This window comes from Aspergillus pseudodeflectus (genome assembly GCF_044049435.1).
Source record: "Aspergillus pseudodeflectus strain CBS 756.74 chromosome Unknown BJX68scaffold_8, whole genome shotgun sequence".
NCBI classification, from domain to species: Eukaryota; Fungi; Ascomycota; class Eurotiomycetes; order Eurotiales; family Aspergillaceae; genus Aspergillus; species Aspergillus pseudodeflectus.
In genome coordinates, this window is record NW_027263784.1 from 674,812 (window position 1) to 691,172 (window position 16,361).

The following is a 16,361-nucleotide window of genomic DNA, read 5'->3' on the forward strand; positions in this document are numbered from 1 at the left end:
GGTCCAATCCGTGTTCTTCTCTGCAGCACCGGGTAGCCCGGATGGCAATCTGGAAGCCTGGAGTCGAGTTCTTTGGGATGCCAAAAACAGCCACGTCAGAACATGAAATCTTCCACTCGAATTCCCCGCATTCAGAACCTTAGCCCCTCGTTTCTTTGTGCACATATCAGCTCTTCCACCAATCCGTGTCGACACGGCTACGGATTGCTGCTATTGGACCAATCTATCCCAATCAAGATCGGGAATCCTACTTACCCGCGTAACCTTGGAAGTAACGCACGGCAGCTGATATGAAGCTGAACCATTAATGGTCTGATGAGAATAATCCGACCGCATGTGATATGGTGAGAGTGGAAACTCTGTGATAGTTGACTGCCACCGTTCGTTCCAAACTCGATGCGAAGAGTACTCAAGCAGCGTCGATTTTCCAGGCGTATTCGACATGTATACGATCTTCGACAGTATCGCGTACTAATCCCTCGAGTGGTTGAGAGTCCACAGTCTCTGTCATGGCTACATCGCCGTCCGAACCAAGAGCCGAGGTTCCATGACAGATCGTCAAGGCACGCTCGTAGACTCTCTCCCATGTATCAAAATCAAATGCGCCTTCGCTTTCATTCAGAAGGAGATGGCCTTTGGATGTGAATGCTAGGACGTGAAGAGAAGCTGCAGTTGTAGCGTCCGCACTAGACGGCTCGCGAATGATTTCACCAGACGAATCAACGGCCAGAACGGTAGCAGAGAGTGACATTGACAGAGGAACGGAGGCCGAGAGCAATGCGAGGATAGATGTATGGAGGAGTGCAGGGAGGATGGGAAGATACTATGTTGCGATTGACACGTTAATCATCAACTTCCTATCACAGTTTGTTTGCCAACTTACGGAGGCTCCTCGTCCAATGCTATCCCCGCCAACAATAGCCAATGTGATGACGACACCTCGCCTTGGATATCCCTTCTCCCGCCCAAGGATTATTCGACTCAAAGCACCTCTCAAGATGCCTTCGATGTGTCGCTCTCCAACACCACCGGGTGCGGTCCCTGGTTTCACAAAAACTTCGATAGTGGCATCCTCGGGTTTTAGAGCGTCTCGGCGGCCGGGAAGCTCGATAGGCGCATTGACCGACCCTAGAACATTTGAACCTGTCGCAGGGCATTTGTATGAAGCTGAGCCGTCGGCTCGGCTCAGTGGATGAAGAGAGGCAGTCGGTCCAACCATCGTGCAGTCTTGTATCCGGTTGGGTAGGCTGATAACGACTTTAAAGTAATCAAGAGTGGATGTGCGAGGGAGCAGCAGTATCAAATTATGAATAGGGAGGCGCAGCGGCGATGTTGATGCTTGGATGTGTTCTGAAGCTCTTTTGGAAATTTTGATCAACCGCTGGAGGGCTGGAGGGCGGGAGGCGGACAGTGCGGGCCGCTTCTTGATTGGTTCTTCATTCAATCAGCCTTAATGGAATGTTGTAGCCTCAGGTGTCTAGGTACAAAGGTTCAAGGTTGTTTTCAGGTCTTCAGATCAAACAATCATCGACCGGCGCAGAGATTCATGTCAGTTGGCTAGGTATCTTGATCTGGAAGCGTCCAAAAATAGCCACAGTTGCTTGGCGTAGTGAGTGGGATTCCCTCGTCAAGCAAACTCGCCGAGAATATGAATTACGGAAGGCAAGACGCGTGGTATCGAGTCTCAATGGAAAGCTCAAAAATCAGTTCAAGCTCCGAGCAAACCGCTGTTCCTCTGGCTGCCTTTTCGTGGTTGACCTCGTAGCCGGCCGGTTGGTGCCAGGCTTCTGAAAGGTCAAACCCACGCGGGGGTTTTGAGGACAAATAATGATGCAAGAGAGTGAAAACCCGAACCATATGACCAATCGACAGCTTAGAGTTTGGATAACTGGCAGATGAAAGTGCTGTCTACACAAAAATTGAGGACAACTTTCACCTCATTTTGGAGAGTATCTATCTTAAAAAAAGAACTGGAAACTCGAGGCCGGCCGAGAGAATGGGTCAATCGAAGAAAGACCAGGCCCTCGCTTATACGCCATTGGCTGGATAAATTGTGCTGGGAGCTTTCAGAATAGTATCATGAAAATGCCGAGTTCGGGCAAGGCGACAACAACGGGGAGGCACTGAGGCAGTGAAGCTGCAGCATTGTTGTCTTGGCCGCGAGGTTGTCCAAGACTGAGTCTGACCATTATTGGCCACACGAATGCCGCAAAGAAAGCGGACATTGCAAAGAGCTGGGCAAGAGTGGGACTGCACGATTCATGGTATAGGCCAGGCAGTGATCATCTTTGATGTCGGTGTATTAGAGAGGTCGAGCGACTCAAGCCCAGAAATGCCCAGCCACAGGCTGAGACGAGGGGCGAGTGTGGCGGCGTGAGCTCAGATATTCACAAAAAATGAGGGGAAAAAAGTGCTGCTTTTTAACCAGGACAGTAAGAAAGGAGAAAAGAAGCTGGAAACATGCACACGGCTATCATGTTGCTCGCCTTGAGACAGCTCTCCTGTGTTGAACCTTGGGAAGATCTTGAAAGAGGGAGTGGCTGCATAAGCTCACGTGCTGTAGGCTACCAGGGTCGAATCCTCCATTCCAAACGCTCACTGGCTGCCTTCCCTCAATACGCACTTCTCGAAAAGGCGTAGTGACATGATGATGGTGTCGAATCTGAACGAACCACGACTTATCGCCTGAGGCATGGTCTCCGCTGAGCAGTTCCCCAGACTCGTCCCAGCCAATCTTCGACGAATCTATCTGACACCCAAGCCATTAGTGGCTTGATTCACGGTTGAAATGCAAAGTGATTCTTGGAATACTGATAGTGATGCAATCAGCCAAGATGGTGATCCAGATTCCGCGAGTTTCTTGAGGTACGATTAATGCTCTGGGACGTGAATGGTGCAAGCATGGCAACCCCTCATGCTGCCTGGTCTTGTCCATCCCCCGCTCCCAGCCAAGATCCCCTGTCGGGGTATAAAGGGCGTCCCCGGCATTTCCAGTCCTGATCAGCATTGTGCTGCTGGTCTCCCCTCTTCTTTGATCGCTCAGCCCTAGAGGTACTCGGATCTATTTGTCTTTTCCCAGAGCCGTTCAAGCCACTCTCGTCACACAAGCTCTTTCCCCGTTACCTCAACTTTAATTGAATGGGCATAGACACATCTCCACTTGATGTCGAGGAATCGACGGAGCCTCCTATATGTGCTTACTCACGGGAGCACAATTCACAAGACCATAATCATCCTGGAGATGTAAAAGACACGATCGATACCGAGAAGACTGCGCACTCGCAACCCCAGGCATCACCGAAAGAAGAGACTCAGCAGATTGAGACAAACAGCTGCCTTGAATCTGACCACTCAAGCCCGACGCACTATGCTCACACTATCGAACCCCCGAGCCTTTCAAGAATCCTCAATGTCAACCTTGAGTACGTTTCCTGCACTTCCTCAGGGATCAGAACACTAATCGTTGAAGTCATGGACTCTCAACCTCTGAAGCCGCCGCTCGCCTCGCGCGAGATGGGCCTAACACAGTTAGGGAGATGGAAGGACTATCCGTATGGAAGATTCTCCTAAGACAAGTTTCGAACAGTTTAACTCTAGTATGATCTCAATCCCCAGATCTTGCAGCCACCTGACCTAACGTTGTTAACTTTTACCCCAGATTTTGGTCATCGTCATGGGAGTATCCTTCGGGATCAACGACTATATTGAAGGAGGAGTGATTACCGCAGTGATCCTCCTTAATATCGTCGTAGGGTAAGAATTATAACCCCATGCATACTGCCCTACTAAACTTTGATAGATTCGTACAGGATTACCGTGCGGAACAGACTATCCTCTCCTTACAGCGGTTATCCGCCCCAATATGTAAGGTACTGCGTGATGGACATGTTACCTCTGTAAAGGCCGAGTCACTTGTGGTTGGCGATATCGTGCAACTTGCCGTTGGAGACATTGTTCCCGCAGACATGAGATTGTTTGATGGCATGAATGCCTCCATGGACGAGGCACTGTTGACCGGGGAATCTCTACCCGTAGCAAAGACGCCATACATTACCCTGACTGCTCGTGATATCCCAATTGGAGATAGGACCAACATGGCGTACTCCGGGTGTAGCACAACTCAAGGTCGAGCCACTGGCGTTGTCACCGCTACAGGGATGATGACGGAGGTTGGAAAGATCGCACAGCTACTCCAGGATAAAGCAGAACACGATGGGTCAAACCTAGTTGTGCGCTTGTTCCGCCGCTTCCTTGCTACCGTAAAGAACATTCTTGGTCTTGTTGGTACACCTCTGCAAGTTAAACTGAGTAAGTTTGCGTTGCTCCTGTTTGCACTTGCAGTCCTCCTCGCTATCATTGTCTTTTCGGTGAACGAATGGGATGTCCAAGGCGAAGTCCTCATTTACGGAATTTGTGTTGCTGTGGCGGTCGTCCCAGAGTCTCTTATTGCAGTGCTCACAATTACTGTCGCTGTTGGCACCAAAGCCATGGCGAGAGGTAATGTGATCGTCCGAAAGCTGCAATGTCTCGAAGCAGTCGGCGGTGTTACTAATATCTGCTCGGACAAGACCGGTACCCTGACGCAAGGTAAAATGGTTGCGCGCACTGCCTGGATACCGGATACTGGTACCTTGACGGTCCACCAGACCACAAACCCATTCGACCCGACAAGTGGTCTGGTTCAGCTCGACGACAAGGATTGTGATCCGAAAGAAGTCCAAGACGACAGTGCCTTGAACACATTTATCACTGCCCTCTCACTCTGCAATCTATCCACCGTGCACAACAAGGCGCAGTCTGTCGCTTCAGACACTGAGCCTACTCAGGCCGGTGAGGGCGAGTGGACTGCTGTCGGGGAGCCTACTGAAATTGCTCTACGAGTTTTCTCCATGCGTTTTGGGTGTGAAAAACCCGAGATCATCCGACACAGGGGCCTGAATCTTCATACCGAGTACCCTTTCGACTCTTCAATCAAACGGATGACGGTTGTTTATACTAACCATCAAGCCAAGGTCAATGAGGTCTACTCCAAGGGAGCCCCAGAGGCGCTCATTGCTGGTCTTGATATCACTGAGCAAGAGAAAGAGCTTATCCAGGAAACAGCAGACAGACTGGCCGGGGAAGGTCTGCGCGTGCTCTGCATTGCGTACAAAAAGACGCCATTTGATGATGAATCTCAAGTGTCTCCCCGCAAGATGGCCGAGTCCAACCTGAGATTCGCTGGCTTGGTGGGATTATACGACCCCCCACGGTTAGAAACAGCAGCGGCAGTCCGGAAGTGCCAAATGGCAGGAATCACGGTTCATATGCTTACTGGCGACCACATACGAACTGCGACAGCGATCGCATCTGAAGTGGGAATCCTTGACCCTATTGTGAATGCGAAGTCGAGTCAACTAGTCATGGCAGCAAAGGAATTCGATCGGCTGTCGGACGACGATGTGGATGCCATTGAACAGTTACCCTTGGTCATTGCACGATGCAGCCCTACCACAAAGGTTCGCATGGTTGAGGCAATGCATCGACGTGGAGCGTTCTGCGTCATGACCGGTGACGGCGTAAACGACTCACCCGCCTTGAAGCGAGCTGATGTCGGTATTGCCATGGGAAAGAACGGTAGCGATGTCGCTAAAGAAGCAGCTGATATGGTCCTGACTGATGACAACTTTGCGTCGATTGTTAAAGCCGTCGAAGAAGGGCGGAGACTGTTTGACAATATTCAAAAGGCAAGCTTCACTCTTTTGCCAGTTGGCGACTGCTAACCGTTCCAGTTCCTGATGCACTTGTTGATCTCAAACATTGCTCAGGTTATTCTTCTTCTGATTGCGCTCGCTTTCAAGGATGAAGAAGATAACTCAATTTTCCCTCTATCGCCTCTAGAAATTCTCTGGGCCAATCTGGTCACTTCGTCTTTCCTCGCCTTAGGGCTAGGCTTGGAGGAAGCACAGCCAGATATAATGTACCGTCCACCGCATGACTTGAAGGTGGGCGTCTTCACACGGGAGCTCATCACAGACAAGATGGTCTATGGTAGCTTCATGGGCTCGCTTTGCCTAGTAGCTTTTGTGATTGTTATCTACGGTGCCGGAAATGGTACCGCTAGTATGGGACGTGACTGCAACGAAGGGTGGAACGACACCTGCGGGACTGTTTTCGAAGCGCGGGCTACAACATACGCAACGCTTACCTTTTTATTACTCATAACCGCATGGGAAGTCAAGCATTTCTCCCGGTCACTCTTCAACCTTGACCCGGACCGTAATCCGGGCAAGCTGTCCGTGTTCCACTCAGTTTGGCGCAACCAGTTCCTTTTCTGGGCTGTCATTGCCGGCTTCGTGGTCGCCTTCCCAGTGATTTACCTTCCTGAAGTGAATCGCGTCGTCTTCAAGCACCACGGTATCAGCTGGCACTGGGGAATCGTGTTTGGCTGTGTGGTGGTTTACCTCGCCCTGGTCGAGAGCTGGAAGGCAGTGAAGCGGCGATTCAGGATTGGCACGGGGAAGAATGCCACGCTGACGATGGAGGATGCGGAGATGAGGGCTGGGCTCAGGGGTCTGACCTCGATTTCGCTGAGCGCCAATGCCAGCGTTGATGCCAGCATGAATGCGAGTGTGGTGACGGAGGGGAAAAAGTAGCTTCTTGTTGCTGCTTAACTGATGGAAGCATGCGCAACCATGCCATCTGATTTGACGAGGGGCTATCTACCGGTTGTTTCAACACAGCCTAACCTTGCTTTTGCTTTTGGTTTTTCTCTACATCAAAGTCCGCAAACCGACCTAATTCACTCTTTAGATACTAGTGTATTCGCATATGATGTTATTCCAATTCAGGCCTGTACAACCTGCAAAAAATCAGATGGGATCGCCCCGGACCCCGAATAGCAGCACAGCGCGCATGACCAGGATTCCTCCGACAAAGCACCCAGTCACCGCTCCTTATCGCTGCGTTCCGTTTGACAGTCTGGCGGCTGACAGCCTCTGCAAGGAGGGGACAAGCACACGCAATAGAATGCTTAAGACATCTTCATCCCCCTCATCTCCGCGCCCCAGCTATCTTCCGTCCATTCCACAACCACCATGAAAGTTCTCTGCCTTCATGGCCGAGGCACTAGCGGGGCCATCTTCAAATCGCAAACATGTCAGCCCCTAATTCGTGCTTACCTTCACACAAAGACACAAAAGACAGGCCAGCTGACTTTCAGGTCTCAAAAAAACAAAGCCTCGATCCGCGCCAGACTAACAGATCTGAACCTCGACTTCGACTTCGTCGACGGCCAGTACCCCTGCGCCCCCGCCCCGGGAATTGACCTCTTCTACCCACCGCCATACTACTCTTACGTCCAAGACACACCACCGCCCAACGGTACCACATCAGCAAACAGCTACACGATCGAGGCTATACACGACACACATGCCTGGCTCTCCTCCATCCTCACCGAGCGCGGGCCCTACGATCTCGTTCTGACGTTCAGCCAGGGCGCCGCGCTAGCAGCAAGCATGCTCCTCCTGCATGAGGTCAACCAAGCGCAACTCACTGCCCTCGACAGAGTATCTTCCAACGGTTCCAGCGACAGCGATAACCTTGAAGCCATGGCCGCAACACCCCCTTTCAAATCGGCAATTTTCATCTGCGGCGGCGCTCCAATCCCCATCCTGGAGTACATTGGCTTCCACATCCCGTACGCCACTAAAGCGCGCGACCAGGCTTCGCGCGCCGCACTAGCTTCAATGGCCGACTCTACCTCGATCCTCGCCTTGGGTTCAGCCCGCTGGACAGGCCTCGCTCATTCCTCTCCAGGTCCACTATCTCCTTTTGACACGCAACGCCTCCCATCAGGCTTCACATATAACAAGGAAGAAGAGATTCGGCGCGAGATGCGCGGCCCCGTGCAGATTGGGATTCCAACAGTGCACATTTACGGCGAGCGCGATCCACGATATGTGGCGGGGATTCAGCTTTCAGAGATTTGCGTCAAGTCAAGGCGCAAGGTGTATAACCATGGTGGTGGTCATGAGATTCCGAGGTTTGAGGCTGTTAGTGGGGCGATTGCGGACTTGGTGAGGTGGGCTGTTAGGGCTGCGCAGGCGCAGGATGAGTGACGGCGAATTGGTGATCATTATCTATTGGCGGTGGTGCTTCGGTTTTTCGACGAGACGAATACAAATTGGGAGTCTTGGTTAAGTCTAGCGATATGATAAAAATGGGCATTATTGAGACTGAATCGGATAACGAGTTCCTTTCCACCCCTATACAAACAGTGATCTCCAGTCCCGGCCCCGGAAGCTTTTCCGGGGTTCTCCAGACATCCTCCGTCCCAGCCTGAACATGCGCTCTACATATATAAGAAACCAACTAATCGGTGATAAATACCCCGGGAGAGCATCTCCTCGTCCAACGCAAGGTCCCCAGCTCCGCTCAACCCCCCTAAAAGCAAAAACGCATCGGCATCCAATCCGAGAAATCTCATTTCCCGCACTCGGCAAATCATCGGTCTTTGACCGACGGCTATTGAGCACCGAAGTATACATAGGCCGAATCAAAAACAATAACACGCCGTATAGCACCACATCTGCCGCCTCATATTTTATCTTATTACACAACTCACTATTACTGTCAAATCCATTCCGTTCCCATCTTGAAAACCCAAAAGACGAACCAAAATGCCGACCCCCAAACCCCGGATCCTGCACATCGGCGACCCGATCAAATACAACCACGACATCTACGCTCGATTCTCATCGCAGTTCGAAATCATCCGCCCCGAGACCGCCGACCGCCAGCGCGACGCCTTCAAGGAAGCACTTAGAGAAGGAAAATGGGGCTCCTTCGACGCCATCTTCCGGCCTTTTTGGAACACCGGCGGGGAGATGGGTCGGTGGGACCGCGAGCTCATTGAGCTTCTACCCAAGAGCGTGAAGATTGTTGCGAGTGCGGGCGCTGGGTATGACTGGGTTGATGTGGATGTTTTTGCTGAGCATGGTATTTAGAGCTTCCCTGGTTCTCATGCCTCTTGACTTGGTGGTTGAAGAGAACGTGCTTGCTGATATGATATGGCATGAAAAGGAATCCTCTACTGCAACGGCGCGGCCGCCTCCTCGGAATCCGTCGCGGACATGACCCTCTTCCTCATCCTCGCCGTCTTCCGCAACCTCGCCTGGTCGCACAGCGCCGCCATCAGCGCAAACCCGCAACGCTTCCTCGACGCACACCAAAACTCCCCACTCACAGCCCGAAACCCCTCCGGTCACTCACTAGGGATTATCGGGCTCGGCGCAATCGGGTACACGATTGCCAAGAAAGTGTACGCGGCGCTGGGGATGAAGATTCTCTACCATGATTTGTTCAGGAAAAGTGCGGAGGTCGAGAAGAGCGTTGATGCGGTGTTCTATCCGGAGCTGGATAGGCTGTTGGGGGATGCGGATTGTGTTGTTGTTGCGACGCCGTTTGCGGGGCAGACTTTGCTTACGAGGGAGAAGTTTGGGAAGTTCAAGAGGGGTGGAAGGTTTGTGAATATCGCGAGGGGGTCGTTGGTTGATGAGGAGGCGTTGGTCGAGGCGCTGGATCAGGGCCTGCTTGGTGGAGTGGGCATGGACGTACATGCGAATGAGCCGTATGTACATCCGAGGTTGGCGAGTCACCCAAAGGTTATGATGATGTCGCACAATGCGGGAGGCACGGTGGATACGCACATTGGCTTTGAGAGATTGGCCATGGAGAATATAGAGAGCTTCTTACTGAAGGGGAAGGCATTGACGCCGGTCAATGCGCATCTAATAAAGCCCAAGAGTGTGTTATAGACTAGTTATCATATATATGAATTGATTCGTAACAACAAATGACATGCGCAAGGCTAGATGACAAGAACAAAAGCTACCAGGTGAAGGTCTCTTCGTAGAGGTCTACCGTCCGGGAGTCCTGCGCCATGCGGACGGACTGTCGGACATCATCGCCCATTTTACCGGGTCCGCACACACTAACAGCCATAGCCCCTACTTGAGACTTCTTTGCAGTCTCTACAATGTGGCCGAAACATGGCTTTCCAAAGCCAATACTGACTGTTACACCTGGAGGTGCAGTCAAGGCCCAGGGGCTTTCGTCAGACATGTACTCCTCTCCGCTGGATTCAGCGTCAGTTACATGTATCTGGATAGATAGAGAGAGGCCTTGGGGCTGGTAAGGGTGCTGCGGCTTGCAGCGTAGAGAGGGATGGTCGAATAGAGATACTATCCAGGGGTGGATCCAAGACAGGTGGTCTGTATCGTCAGTAATTGACCTTGGCACAATAGTAGAAGAACATACCGAGACTCCGGATCACCCAAATCAGGCTCATTTTCCGCACGGCGATAGTCCGCGCAGAGAATCCTTCTACAAACTCATGCAAGTATGATATTGGGTGAGTGATCCCAATTCCACCTGCTACCAAGAGCACAGTTCCGTAGGAAGATAGGGAGTGAAGTCCCCCTATGAAGAGTCAGAGTAGAAATAACCATAAGACCAGCTAACGTACCAAATGGCCCCTCTGCAAAGGCAGTTGCGCGAAACTGGCGTTCATCGGCATCCATGGCCTTACGCAGAAGCTTGCAAGTAAAGCCGTCTCGTCGTTTGATGAGAAATGACACAGTAGGTCGCTGCTTTTCATCAAGCAGCAGGTTGAAGGAGTCGCTAGAGTCTCTCTTGTCTGCAATGGTGTTCTCCTCTGAAGCCGTCCAAGCCACTGAGAACGGGTGAGAAGTCCAGAGCCCTAACTTCGGAACGTAGAGGTACATGTACTGTCCTGGCTTGAATTTCCAGGTCCTAGCAAGGGCAACATTCACTCGAGCAACATTTCCGGGAAGCAGTTCAACATTGGCAACAGTGTGTTGCTTACCCCAGTTGCGCCAGATGAGGCTGAGTAGACGAGCGGCCCTCTGGAGAGGTTAGTCGCCTGAAGTGTGAGCACAAACAGGAACTCACCTCTAATCCCCATAGAACAATTGTGGCAAGAAGCACGTATTGCTGGGTGAGCCCACGGACATGATACCATAGCCCCACAAATGCGGCTACTGCTAGGAGGATATGTAGGTGAAGGAAAACTTCGTAAAAAGCATGTCGAAGTGGCGAGACGGATTGAATGAGGATGAGAAGGAATGCGATAAAGGCCTAAAGAGTAGATTAGACAATGAGCTAGCACCCTCGTAGAGCTACTCACCACCATCCCATAGATAAAAAATGGGATATGCCAAATGGCATTTGCAGTCTCCTGCATACTACCTGCTAACGTTAGAGAAAGCCCACTTAGGGCTAAAAACCAGAGAGAGGACTTACTTTCCGCAACTCTCGCAACCACCACACAAGAAACGTGGACGATCGAACCGACAACCACTAATCGACCAACCCAGCGATGTATAAGATTGAAAGCATCAAATTGAGTGCCCAAAAGAGGAATTAAGGGATTGTTCCGGCCAGCGGTCAACACCAGCCCAGGCGTATTCATTACCGCAAGATGTCCAGCGGCGTACTTGAGCTGGTATAACACTTCCTGGTAATCCTTCCACCAGTCGATCAGAGAGACAAAAAAGGCGAGGTTTACCCCAATGTATCCTGTCAATAGTATGGTCTCTATTCGTAGTGGCACAGTCCCCATGTGAATTTTTCCGAGGCGGAATTCGCGACTATGGCGAGTGGATAGTATCGGCGCATAAAAGACATGTTTGTTGAGGCTGGCCATAAGGCCACTTCTCTGCGTGAACTTCTCTTGATCTTCGTCTCGAATGATCGCTCGAAGTCGTCGGCGGTGTTGCAGATTTATCAGAAAGCGCGCGAAAGACAGGATCACGATAGCTCCAGCAAGAACAAATAGCGGCGTCGCCAGCGCAATATTCATAGGCGGATGAACTTGATGAGAGCGCTGCTCACCATCATCTAGAAGGTCGACTCCCATGGTTTTGTCTCGGAATTCGAACGTCGGTTCGGATGTTGTTGTTGCGGATGTTGTTCGAATAGGAAGACCAAGGCAGCAAAAGCTGCACCCTGTCACTCATTGAACGCCACTAGAGGATCAACTTCCGGAGAAAGCGACGCTCAATCTATCTCCGGATACATATAGCTGATGAGTGATTCCGGATACAGGTGACACTTTGTCGTGACGTTTGGTGGCTTTCCTCGGCCTACCGCAGCGATGCCGTCATCCAGCCTGATCCCAGAGCCATTGTGAGTCCGGATAAGTCACAGGCCGTGGGGATCGCTACGTATTAGCAAAAATCAAGGCTAGACCGGGCATGCGATTGCAACCGAGAAGAATGTGGGGACGGTTAGAAGAATGCGGATGTTGTTATCCTTGGGACGGGGCGGGCGTCATCTCGGTGCGGTCGATGCAGAGATCTAGAACCATGGAGAGGGCAACTAGCACTCGAAAATGGTAGCAGTCATCTGAAGGTACCATACGTCGAGTGTCAGAACGAGACTAAGGTCGCGGGGGCCCTGTCTCCGTTGGAGGTGGTGAGGATGAAACCACATTCCGGAAACGGAAACCGGGTCGCTGCAGGTGACCCAGAAAACGGGATGCGAACATCTATCGACGACGAATCATTCACCCAGGATATTCCCGCTCCCCTGACTCCCCTGGAAGTCAAAGGGTTCCAAGATCGAAGTCGAGCCCCTGTATTTGGACATGACGTAAGACTCGAAGCTGCAACAGACGGGACATGGAGCATGCAAATGCGTGGCAGACAGGACGAGATGACTCAATTACGCGTTGTCCATATCAGCTGATGGAATTTCGGTATGATGGTGAGCTCTGAAAAACGTCATCAACCCCGAGATTTACTACTTCGCAAGCTGGTGATGCCTAGACGCAAGTGTAACAAGATGATATTGTAACCTCTTCGTCCTTCGACAAAGGCCATGTTATGACAGCTATTGAGATACATACAGAAAGCAGGCCGTGTTATTGCAAGAGAGCGAAGATATCGCGGTTTTGGTTATAATCGATAGACGCCGTTTCCTAGATTATCCCCCAAGGTCTCACAATATACCGAGTAAGATCTATATACCCAACAATGCAATGCGCCAAAAGGAATTGAACAGTAATGATGATATAAATTAACAAGGCCACAGAGGCCAGCCATGTGATGATGTGCTATGTGACTGTCTCCACAGGCACTGCCTGCAGCTGAATGGGCTCGTCCTTTGCCGCCTCTTGACTTGGATCTGCCTGACCGGGACTGAGCGGGATAGAGGGCTGACTGGGTTCTTCGACTGTCTTTGGCCGCCGAGGGTGTTTGCCTTTTTTCTTGTCCTTGCGATGGCTGGCTTTCAGTTTCTCTTGATGAATGGAAGAGTAGTCGGCGACGTCAACCCCAGCACCATGGCACAGAGATGTACATTCCTCTTCGATGACCTGAATAAGGTCTGTAGTGAATCCATAAAAAGCAGGGTTGTAGGCATTGCGAGCCCAGTACATAAGCTCTGACGCAACACGGCCGATTAGGGGAATTGGCTGTGGCGCGACCTCATCTCTGCGGCTAAAAGCTGGTTCATCTTCTGCCTCGTCCTCGGCCTCATCAGATGAATACCAAGGAGAGGTCCTCAACGCAGGCGAAGAAGGCCGCGACGAATCCGAGGAAGACAGGTAGCCCGTGTCAGAAGCTAGGACATGAAGCAAGTGGTAAACAGCTGAGAAACCTAGAAGAGTCAGGTCGACAGGATCCAGCGGTAACTGACTGAACCAAGTAACGGCCTTCTCCATGGTAAAAGATTCGGGTAGCGAGGTATCGTTGCGAGATCGTGCGGTGAAGATGGCGGCAATCATAGCGCAGCGAACTGCAATGGTAATCTCTTCTCGAACGGATACTGGTAGTGATGAATCAAGGAAGTTGAAGTTCTGGTTCTGCTTGCTCTGGGATTTTTCCTTCGGCTTAGGAAGTGCGGAAAGCACAGCTCCAATGTTTGCGACGCGGTCTTGCTCGAAGAAGACAGCCTTCATCACCAGAGCGCGCGTATGAGCTGCAGAAGGCTGCGGTGCGACATCGACGGCAAGCTGTATTTTAGCCTTGAAAAGATCACGGCTCTTTTTAGCATCTGGGCCCCGTGCGCTAGCCTCGAAATACCTCAAAAGAGCTCGCTGAAGAAGATGGGAGGACCACCAGGCGGCGAGTGCATCCAGAGAAGACTGGATTGCTGGGTCCTCCTCGACAACGTCTAGAAGAGCCTCATCGCCGTCAGAGCCTTCTTGAGTAGGGCGATTCCAGGTAAGATTTGCCGCTCGCTGAGTGATGGTATCAATCATGACATCTCCACTGTCGCATTGGAGCAAAGTGGCGAGATGAGGTGGGAGGGCATTGGGGTGGTCTCTGGGCAGCTTTGCATTCATCTGTCGTGCCAGATCCCATTGATATCGTGCTAGCGCACGAGCAACATCATTAGAGACCTGGAAGCTCCATGAGCCTGGCACTCCAACCCGCCAAAGCAAAATACGGCAGTGGAGGGCCTTGAGCATCATTCTCATTGGACTTCGAGGTAAAGTCCCAGCAGCGAAAATTGTGAGCACTAGTCGACTCTTGCTAATCTCGGCGTCACCTCCGGACAGCTGTGCGTCAATGGCAATATCCCAGGACTTGACGCGCAACTTGTCATCCTCTTCCGTGATGCCAGTGAGCGAGGAATACAGTCTCCATCCTAGCAGACACCGTATCACATACTCAAAACATCGTGAAGTCACAACATACCACTCGTGGAAGAACCGATGTCTTGGTACGCCGACTTGTTGAACGCTGGTCAACCAGGCCTGACGTCTAAAGTTGGACGAAGTAAGCATCACATCAGGAGCTGTTGACGTTTTGCCAGAGCTCTGCCGCCCAGGGCCCGAGTTGAAAAGATAGATGAAGACGACGAATGCCGAGCCGACGACTAGTATAGCAAGGAAGAGGAAGTGCAAGATTGCCCTCGCGTGCCAAGTTGACCAGAAGTTGTGACCTACTGCATCAAAGTAGAGAGAGGGTGGAACTTCAAAGCTCTTGAAGTACTTGAAAGGGACCGCCAGCAGGCCCTTTGCTGTTGACTCGGTATCTTTTTCTCTGCCTAGTCCTTCAAAGACCATCAAGCCAGCAAGAGTACCCAGTACATATTTATTCGGATAGTTTGCGCGCCGACGGCCGCCGCCAGATGGAGCGGATCCGCTGCCAGAACTTGGATATGACATGTAAGATCGTGACCACAAATCGTCTTTTGCAGGCTCTGCCCGCATGCGCTTGAAGGAATCTGGAACTTTGATCATTCCGACCGAGCGGGAGGAGGAAGGGGAGTGGTCGCTGGGGCTATCCTCTGGGCTCGAGAATATGCTTGGAGAGGAGCTTGCTCCTGATTCTGTGGAAACGGTGTAATTGCTAGGGGACGACACGGAGGCCGCAGATGTTAGAGATTGATCGGCTGCTTTTTCGAGTTCGCGAAGTCTGATCTTCAAGGCGGTATTTTCATCTTCAAGTCTCTTGTTGCGGGTTTCAAGGTGCCGAATGTATTCCGTCGCTTTGGAGAGGATGGAAGCTTTGTTCAACTTGTTGGCTGGTGTAACACCCTCTGCGTCATCGTCATCGATGATGGCTCCGCTTCCTTTAGAGGCCCTAAGAGAAGGCACACTATCTCGAAGTTCAGCAATCTTTTCGTTCAAATTCGCTCGATAGCGCTTTTCGATGACATTGTGCGCTCGTTTCTTGGAAGGGACCTTCTTCGTATTACCCTGTATAACACCGCTGATAGTGGAGCCATCGTCGTCACTTCCGGACTTTCGCTTTTGCCCGGCACCTGTTAATGAGTGTGGGGATCCAGAAACAACCGAATTCGCCGAGTAGCCATCGGTACCGTCTCTGAAGATAGCTTGTGTCGAGATGATGCTTCCACGATCTTGGTTCAAGAAAGAATCGAATGGTATGTTTGTACAATCGAGGGGAATGTCGGGAGAAAAGTCGCCAGTTGGGAAGATGTCTAGGCCCTTGTTTTGTAACGCGTTGTTAGGCGAGGGAACGGATGGCGTTAATGGCAAGCCCTTAACGACGTCTGGGAACGTTTGGTCATCCCATCTCATCCACTCCGACCAATCCGGTGCAGCATCGTCTGATCCGGAATCCCCCTGTGAGCTCTTCCTGCCCCTCGACTGGGCTGGGGAGAAGAGCTGAAAGTCACTGCCCATGCCTGGGACAGCCATTTGAGAGGTTGAAAAGCAAAAAGTTGTGACCATAAACCTTGGCCTGGATTTATGGTGGTCGTATCTTCGCTCGTATCATATACTGGTCTGAAATTTGCTTACTTCGGTGACGAGTATCAGCATCAAAGTAGCAGCAAAAGAACATAAGGCCTCGTCTGGTGTTGAACACATACAGAGGATGGAA

At 51.4% G+C, this 16,361-nt stretch overlaps 6 protein-coding genes across 6 annotated transcripts; 3 read left to right on the forward strand and 3 right to left on the reverse strand.

Annotated features, from left to right (window-relative positions):
- Window positions 1–287: 287 nt before the first annotated feature.
- On the reverse strand, window positions 288–1,471 carry BJX68DRAFT_207259 (putative exosome complex subunit Rrp46). The gene is made up of 2 exons (XM_071037665.1): window positions 884–1,471; window positions 288–823 (listed from the first exon to the last, which is right to left on the reverse strand). The coding sequence occupies exons 1-2, from the start codon at window positions 1,217–1,219 to the stop codon at window positions 410–412; spliced, it is 750 nt and encodes a 249-aa protein (XP_070902478.1). The 5' UTR covers window positions 1,220–1,471; the 3' UTR covers window positions 288–409.
- A 1,801-nt stretch (window positions 1,472–3,272) lies between these two features.
- Window positions 3,273–6,885, forward strand: BJX68DRAFT_207248 (putative potassium/sodium P-type ATPase). The gene is made up of 4 exons (XM_071037664.1): window positions 3,273–3,596; window positions 3,659–3,753; window positions 3,800–5,726; window positions 5,772–6,885. The coding sequence occupies exons 1-4, from the start codon at window positions 3,537–3,539 to the stop codon at window positions 6,633–6,635; spliced, it is 2,946 nt and encodes a 981-aa protein (XP_070902479.1). The 5' UTR covers window positions 3,273–3,536; the 3' UTR covers window positions 6,636–6,885.
- Window positions 6,857–8,212, forward strand: BJX68DRAFT_207239 (putative EF-hand calcium-binding domain protein). The gene is made up of 2 exons (XM_071037663.1): window positions 6,857–7,137; window positions 7,219–8,212. Exons 1-2 carry the CDS (start codon window positions 7,077–7,079, stop codon window positions 8,097–8,099), a joined length of 942 nt encoding a protein of 313 aa, XP_070902480.1. The 5' UTR covers window positions 6,857–7,076; the 3' UTR covers window positions 8,100–8,212.
- A 448-nt stretch (window positions 8,213–8,660) lies between these two features.
- Window positions 8,661–9,797, forward strand: BJX68DRAFT_279650 (D-mandelate dehydrogenase-like dehydrogenase; the record flags this gene model as incomplete). The annotated part of the gene is made up of 2 exons (XM_071048775.1): window positions 8,661–8,979; window positions 9,064–9,797. 2 exons carry the CDS (start codon window positions 8,661–8,663, stop codon window positions 9,795–9,797), a joined length of 1,053 nt encoding a protein of 350 aa, XP_070902481.1.
- BJX68DRAFT_207329 (ferric reductase family protein) lies at window positions 9,787–12,201 on the reverse strand. The gene is made up of 6 exons (XM_071037666.1): window positions 11,305–12,201; window positions 11,189–11,250; window positions 10,954–11,139; window positions 10,508–10,907; window positions 10,300–10,461; window positions 9,787–10,253 (listed from the first exon to the last, which is right to left on the reverse strand). Exons 1-6 carry the CDS (start codon window positions 11,918–11,920, stop codon window positions 9,871–9,873), a joined length of 1,809 nt encoding a protein of 602 aa, XP_070902482.1. The 5' UTR covers window positions 11,921–12,201; the 3' UTR covers window positions 9,787–9,870.
- A 916-nt stretch (window positions 12,202–13,117) lies between these two features.
- BJX68DRAFT_263811 (basic helix-loop-helix domain-containing protein) lies at window positions 13,118–16,177 on the reverse strand (the record flags this gene model as incomplete). Its single annotated transcript, XM_071044784.1, has 1 exon — window positions 13,118–16,177. The coding sequence occupies one exon, from the start codon at window positions 16,175–16,177 to the stop codon at window positions 13,118–13,120; it is 3,060 nt and encodes a 1,019-aa protein (XP_070902483.1).
- Window positions 16,178–16,361: the final 184 nt, after the last annotated feature.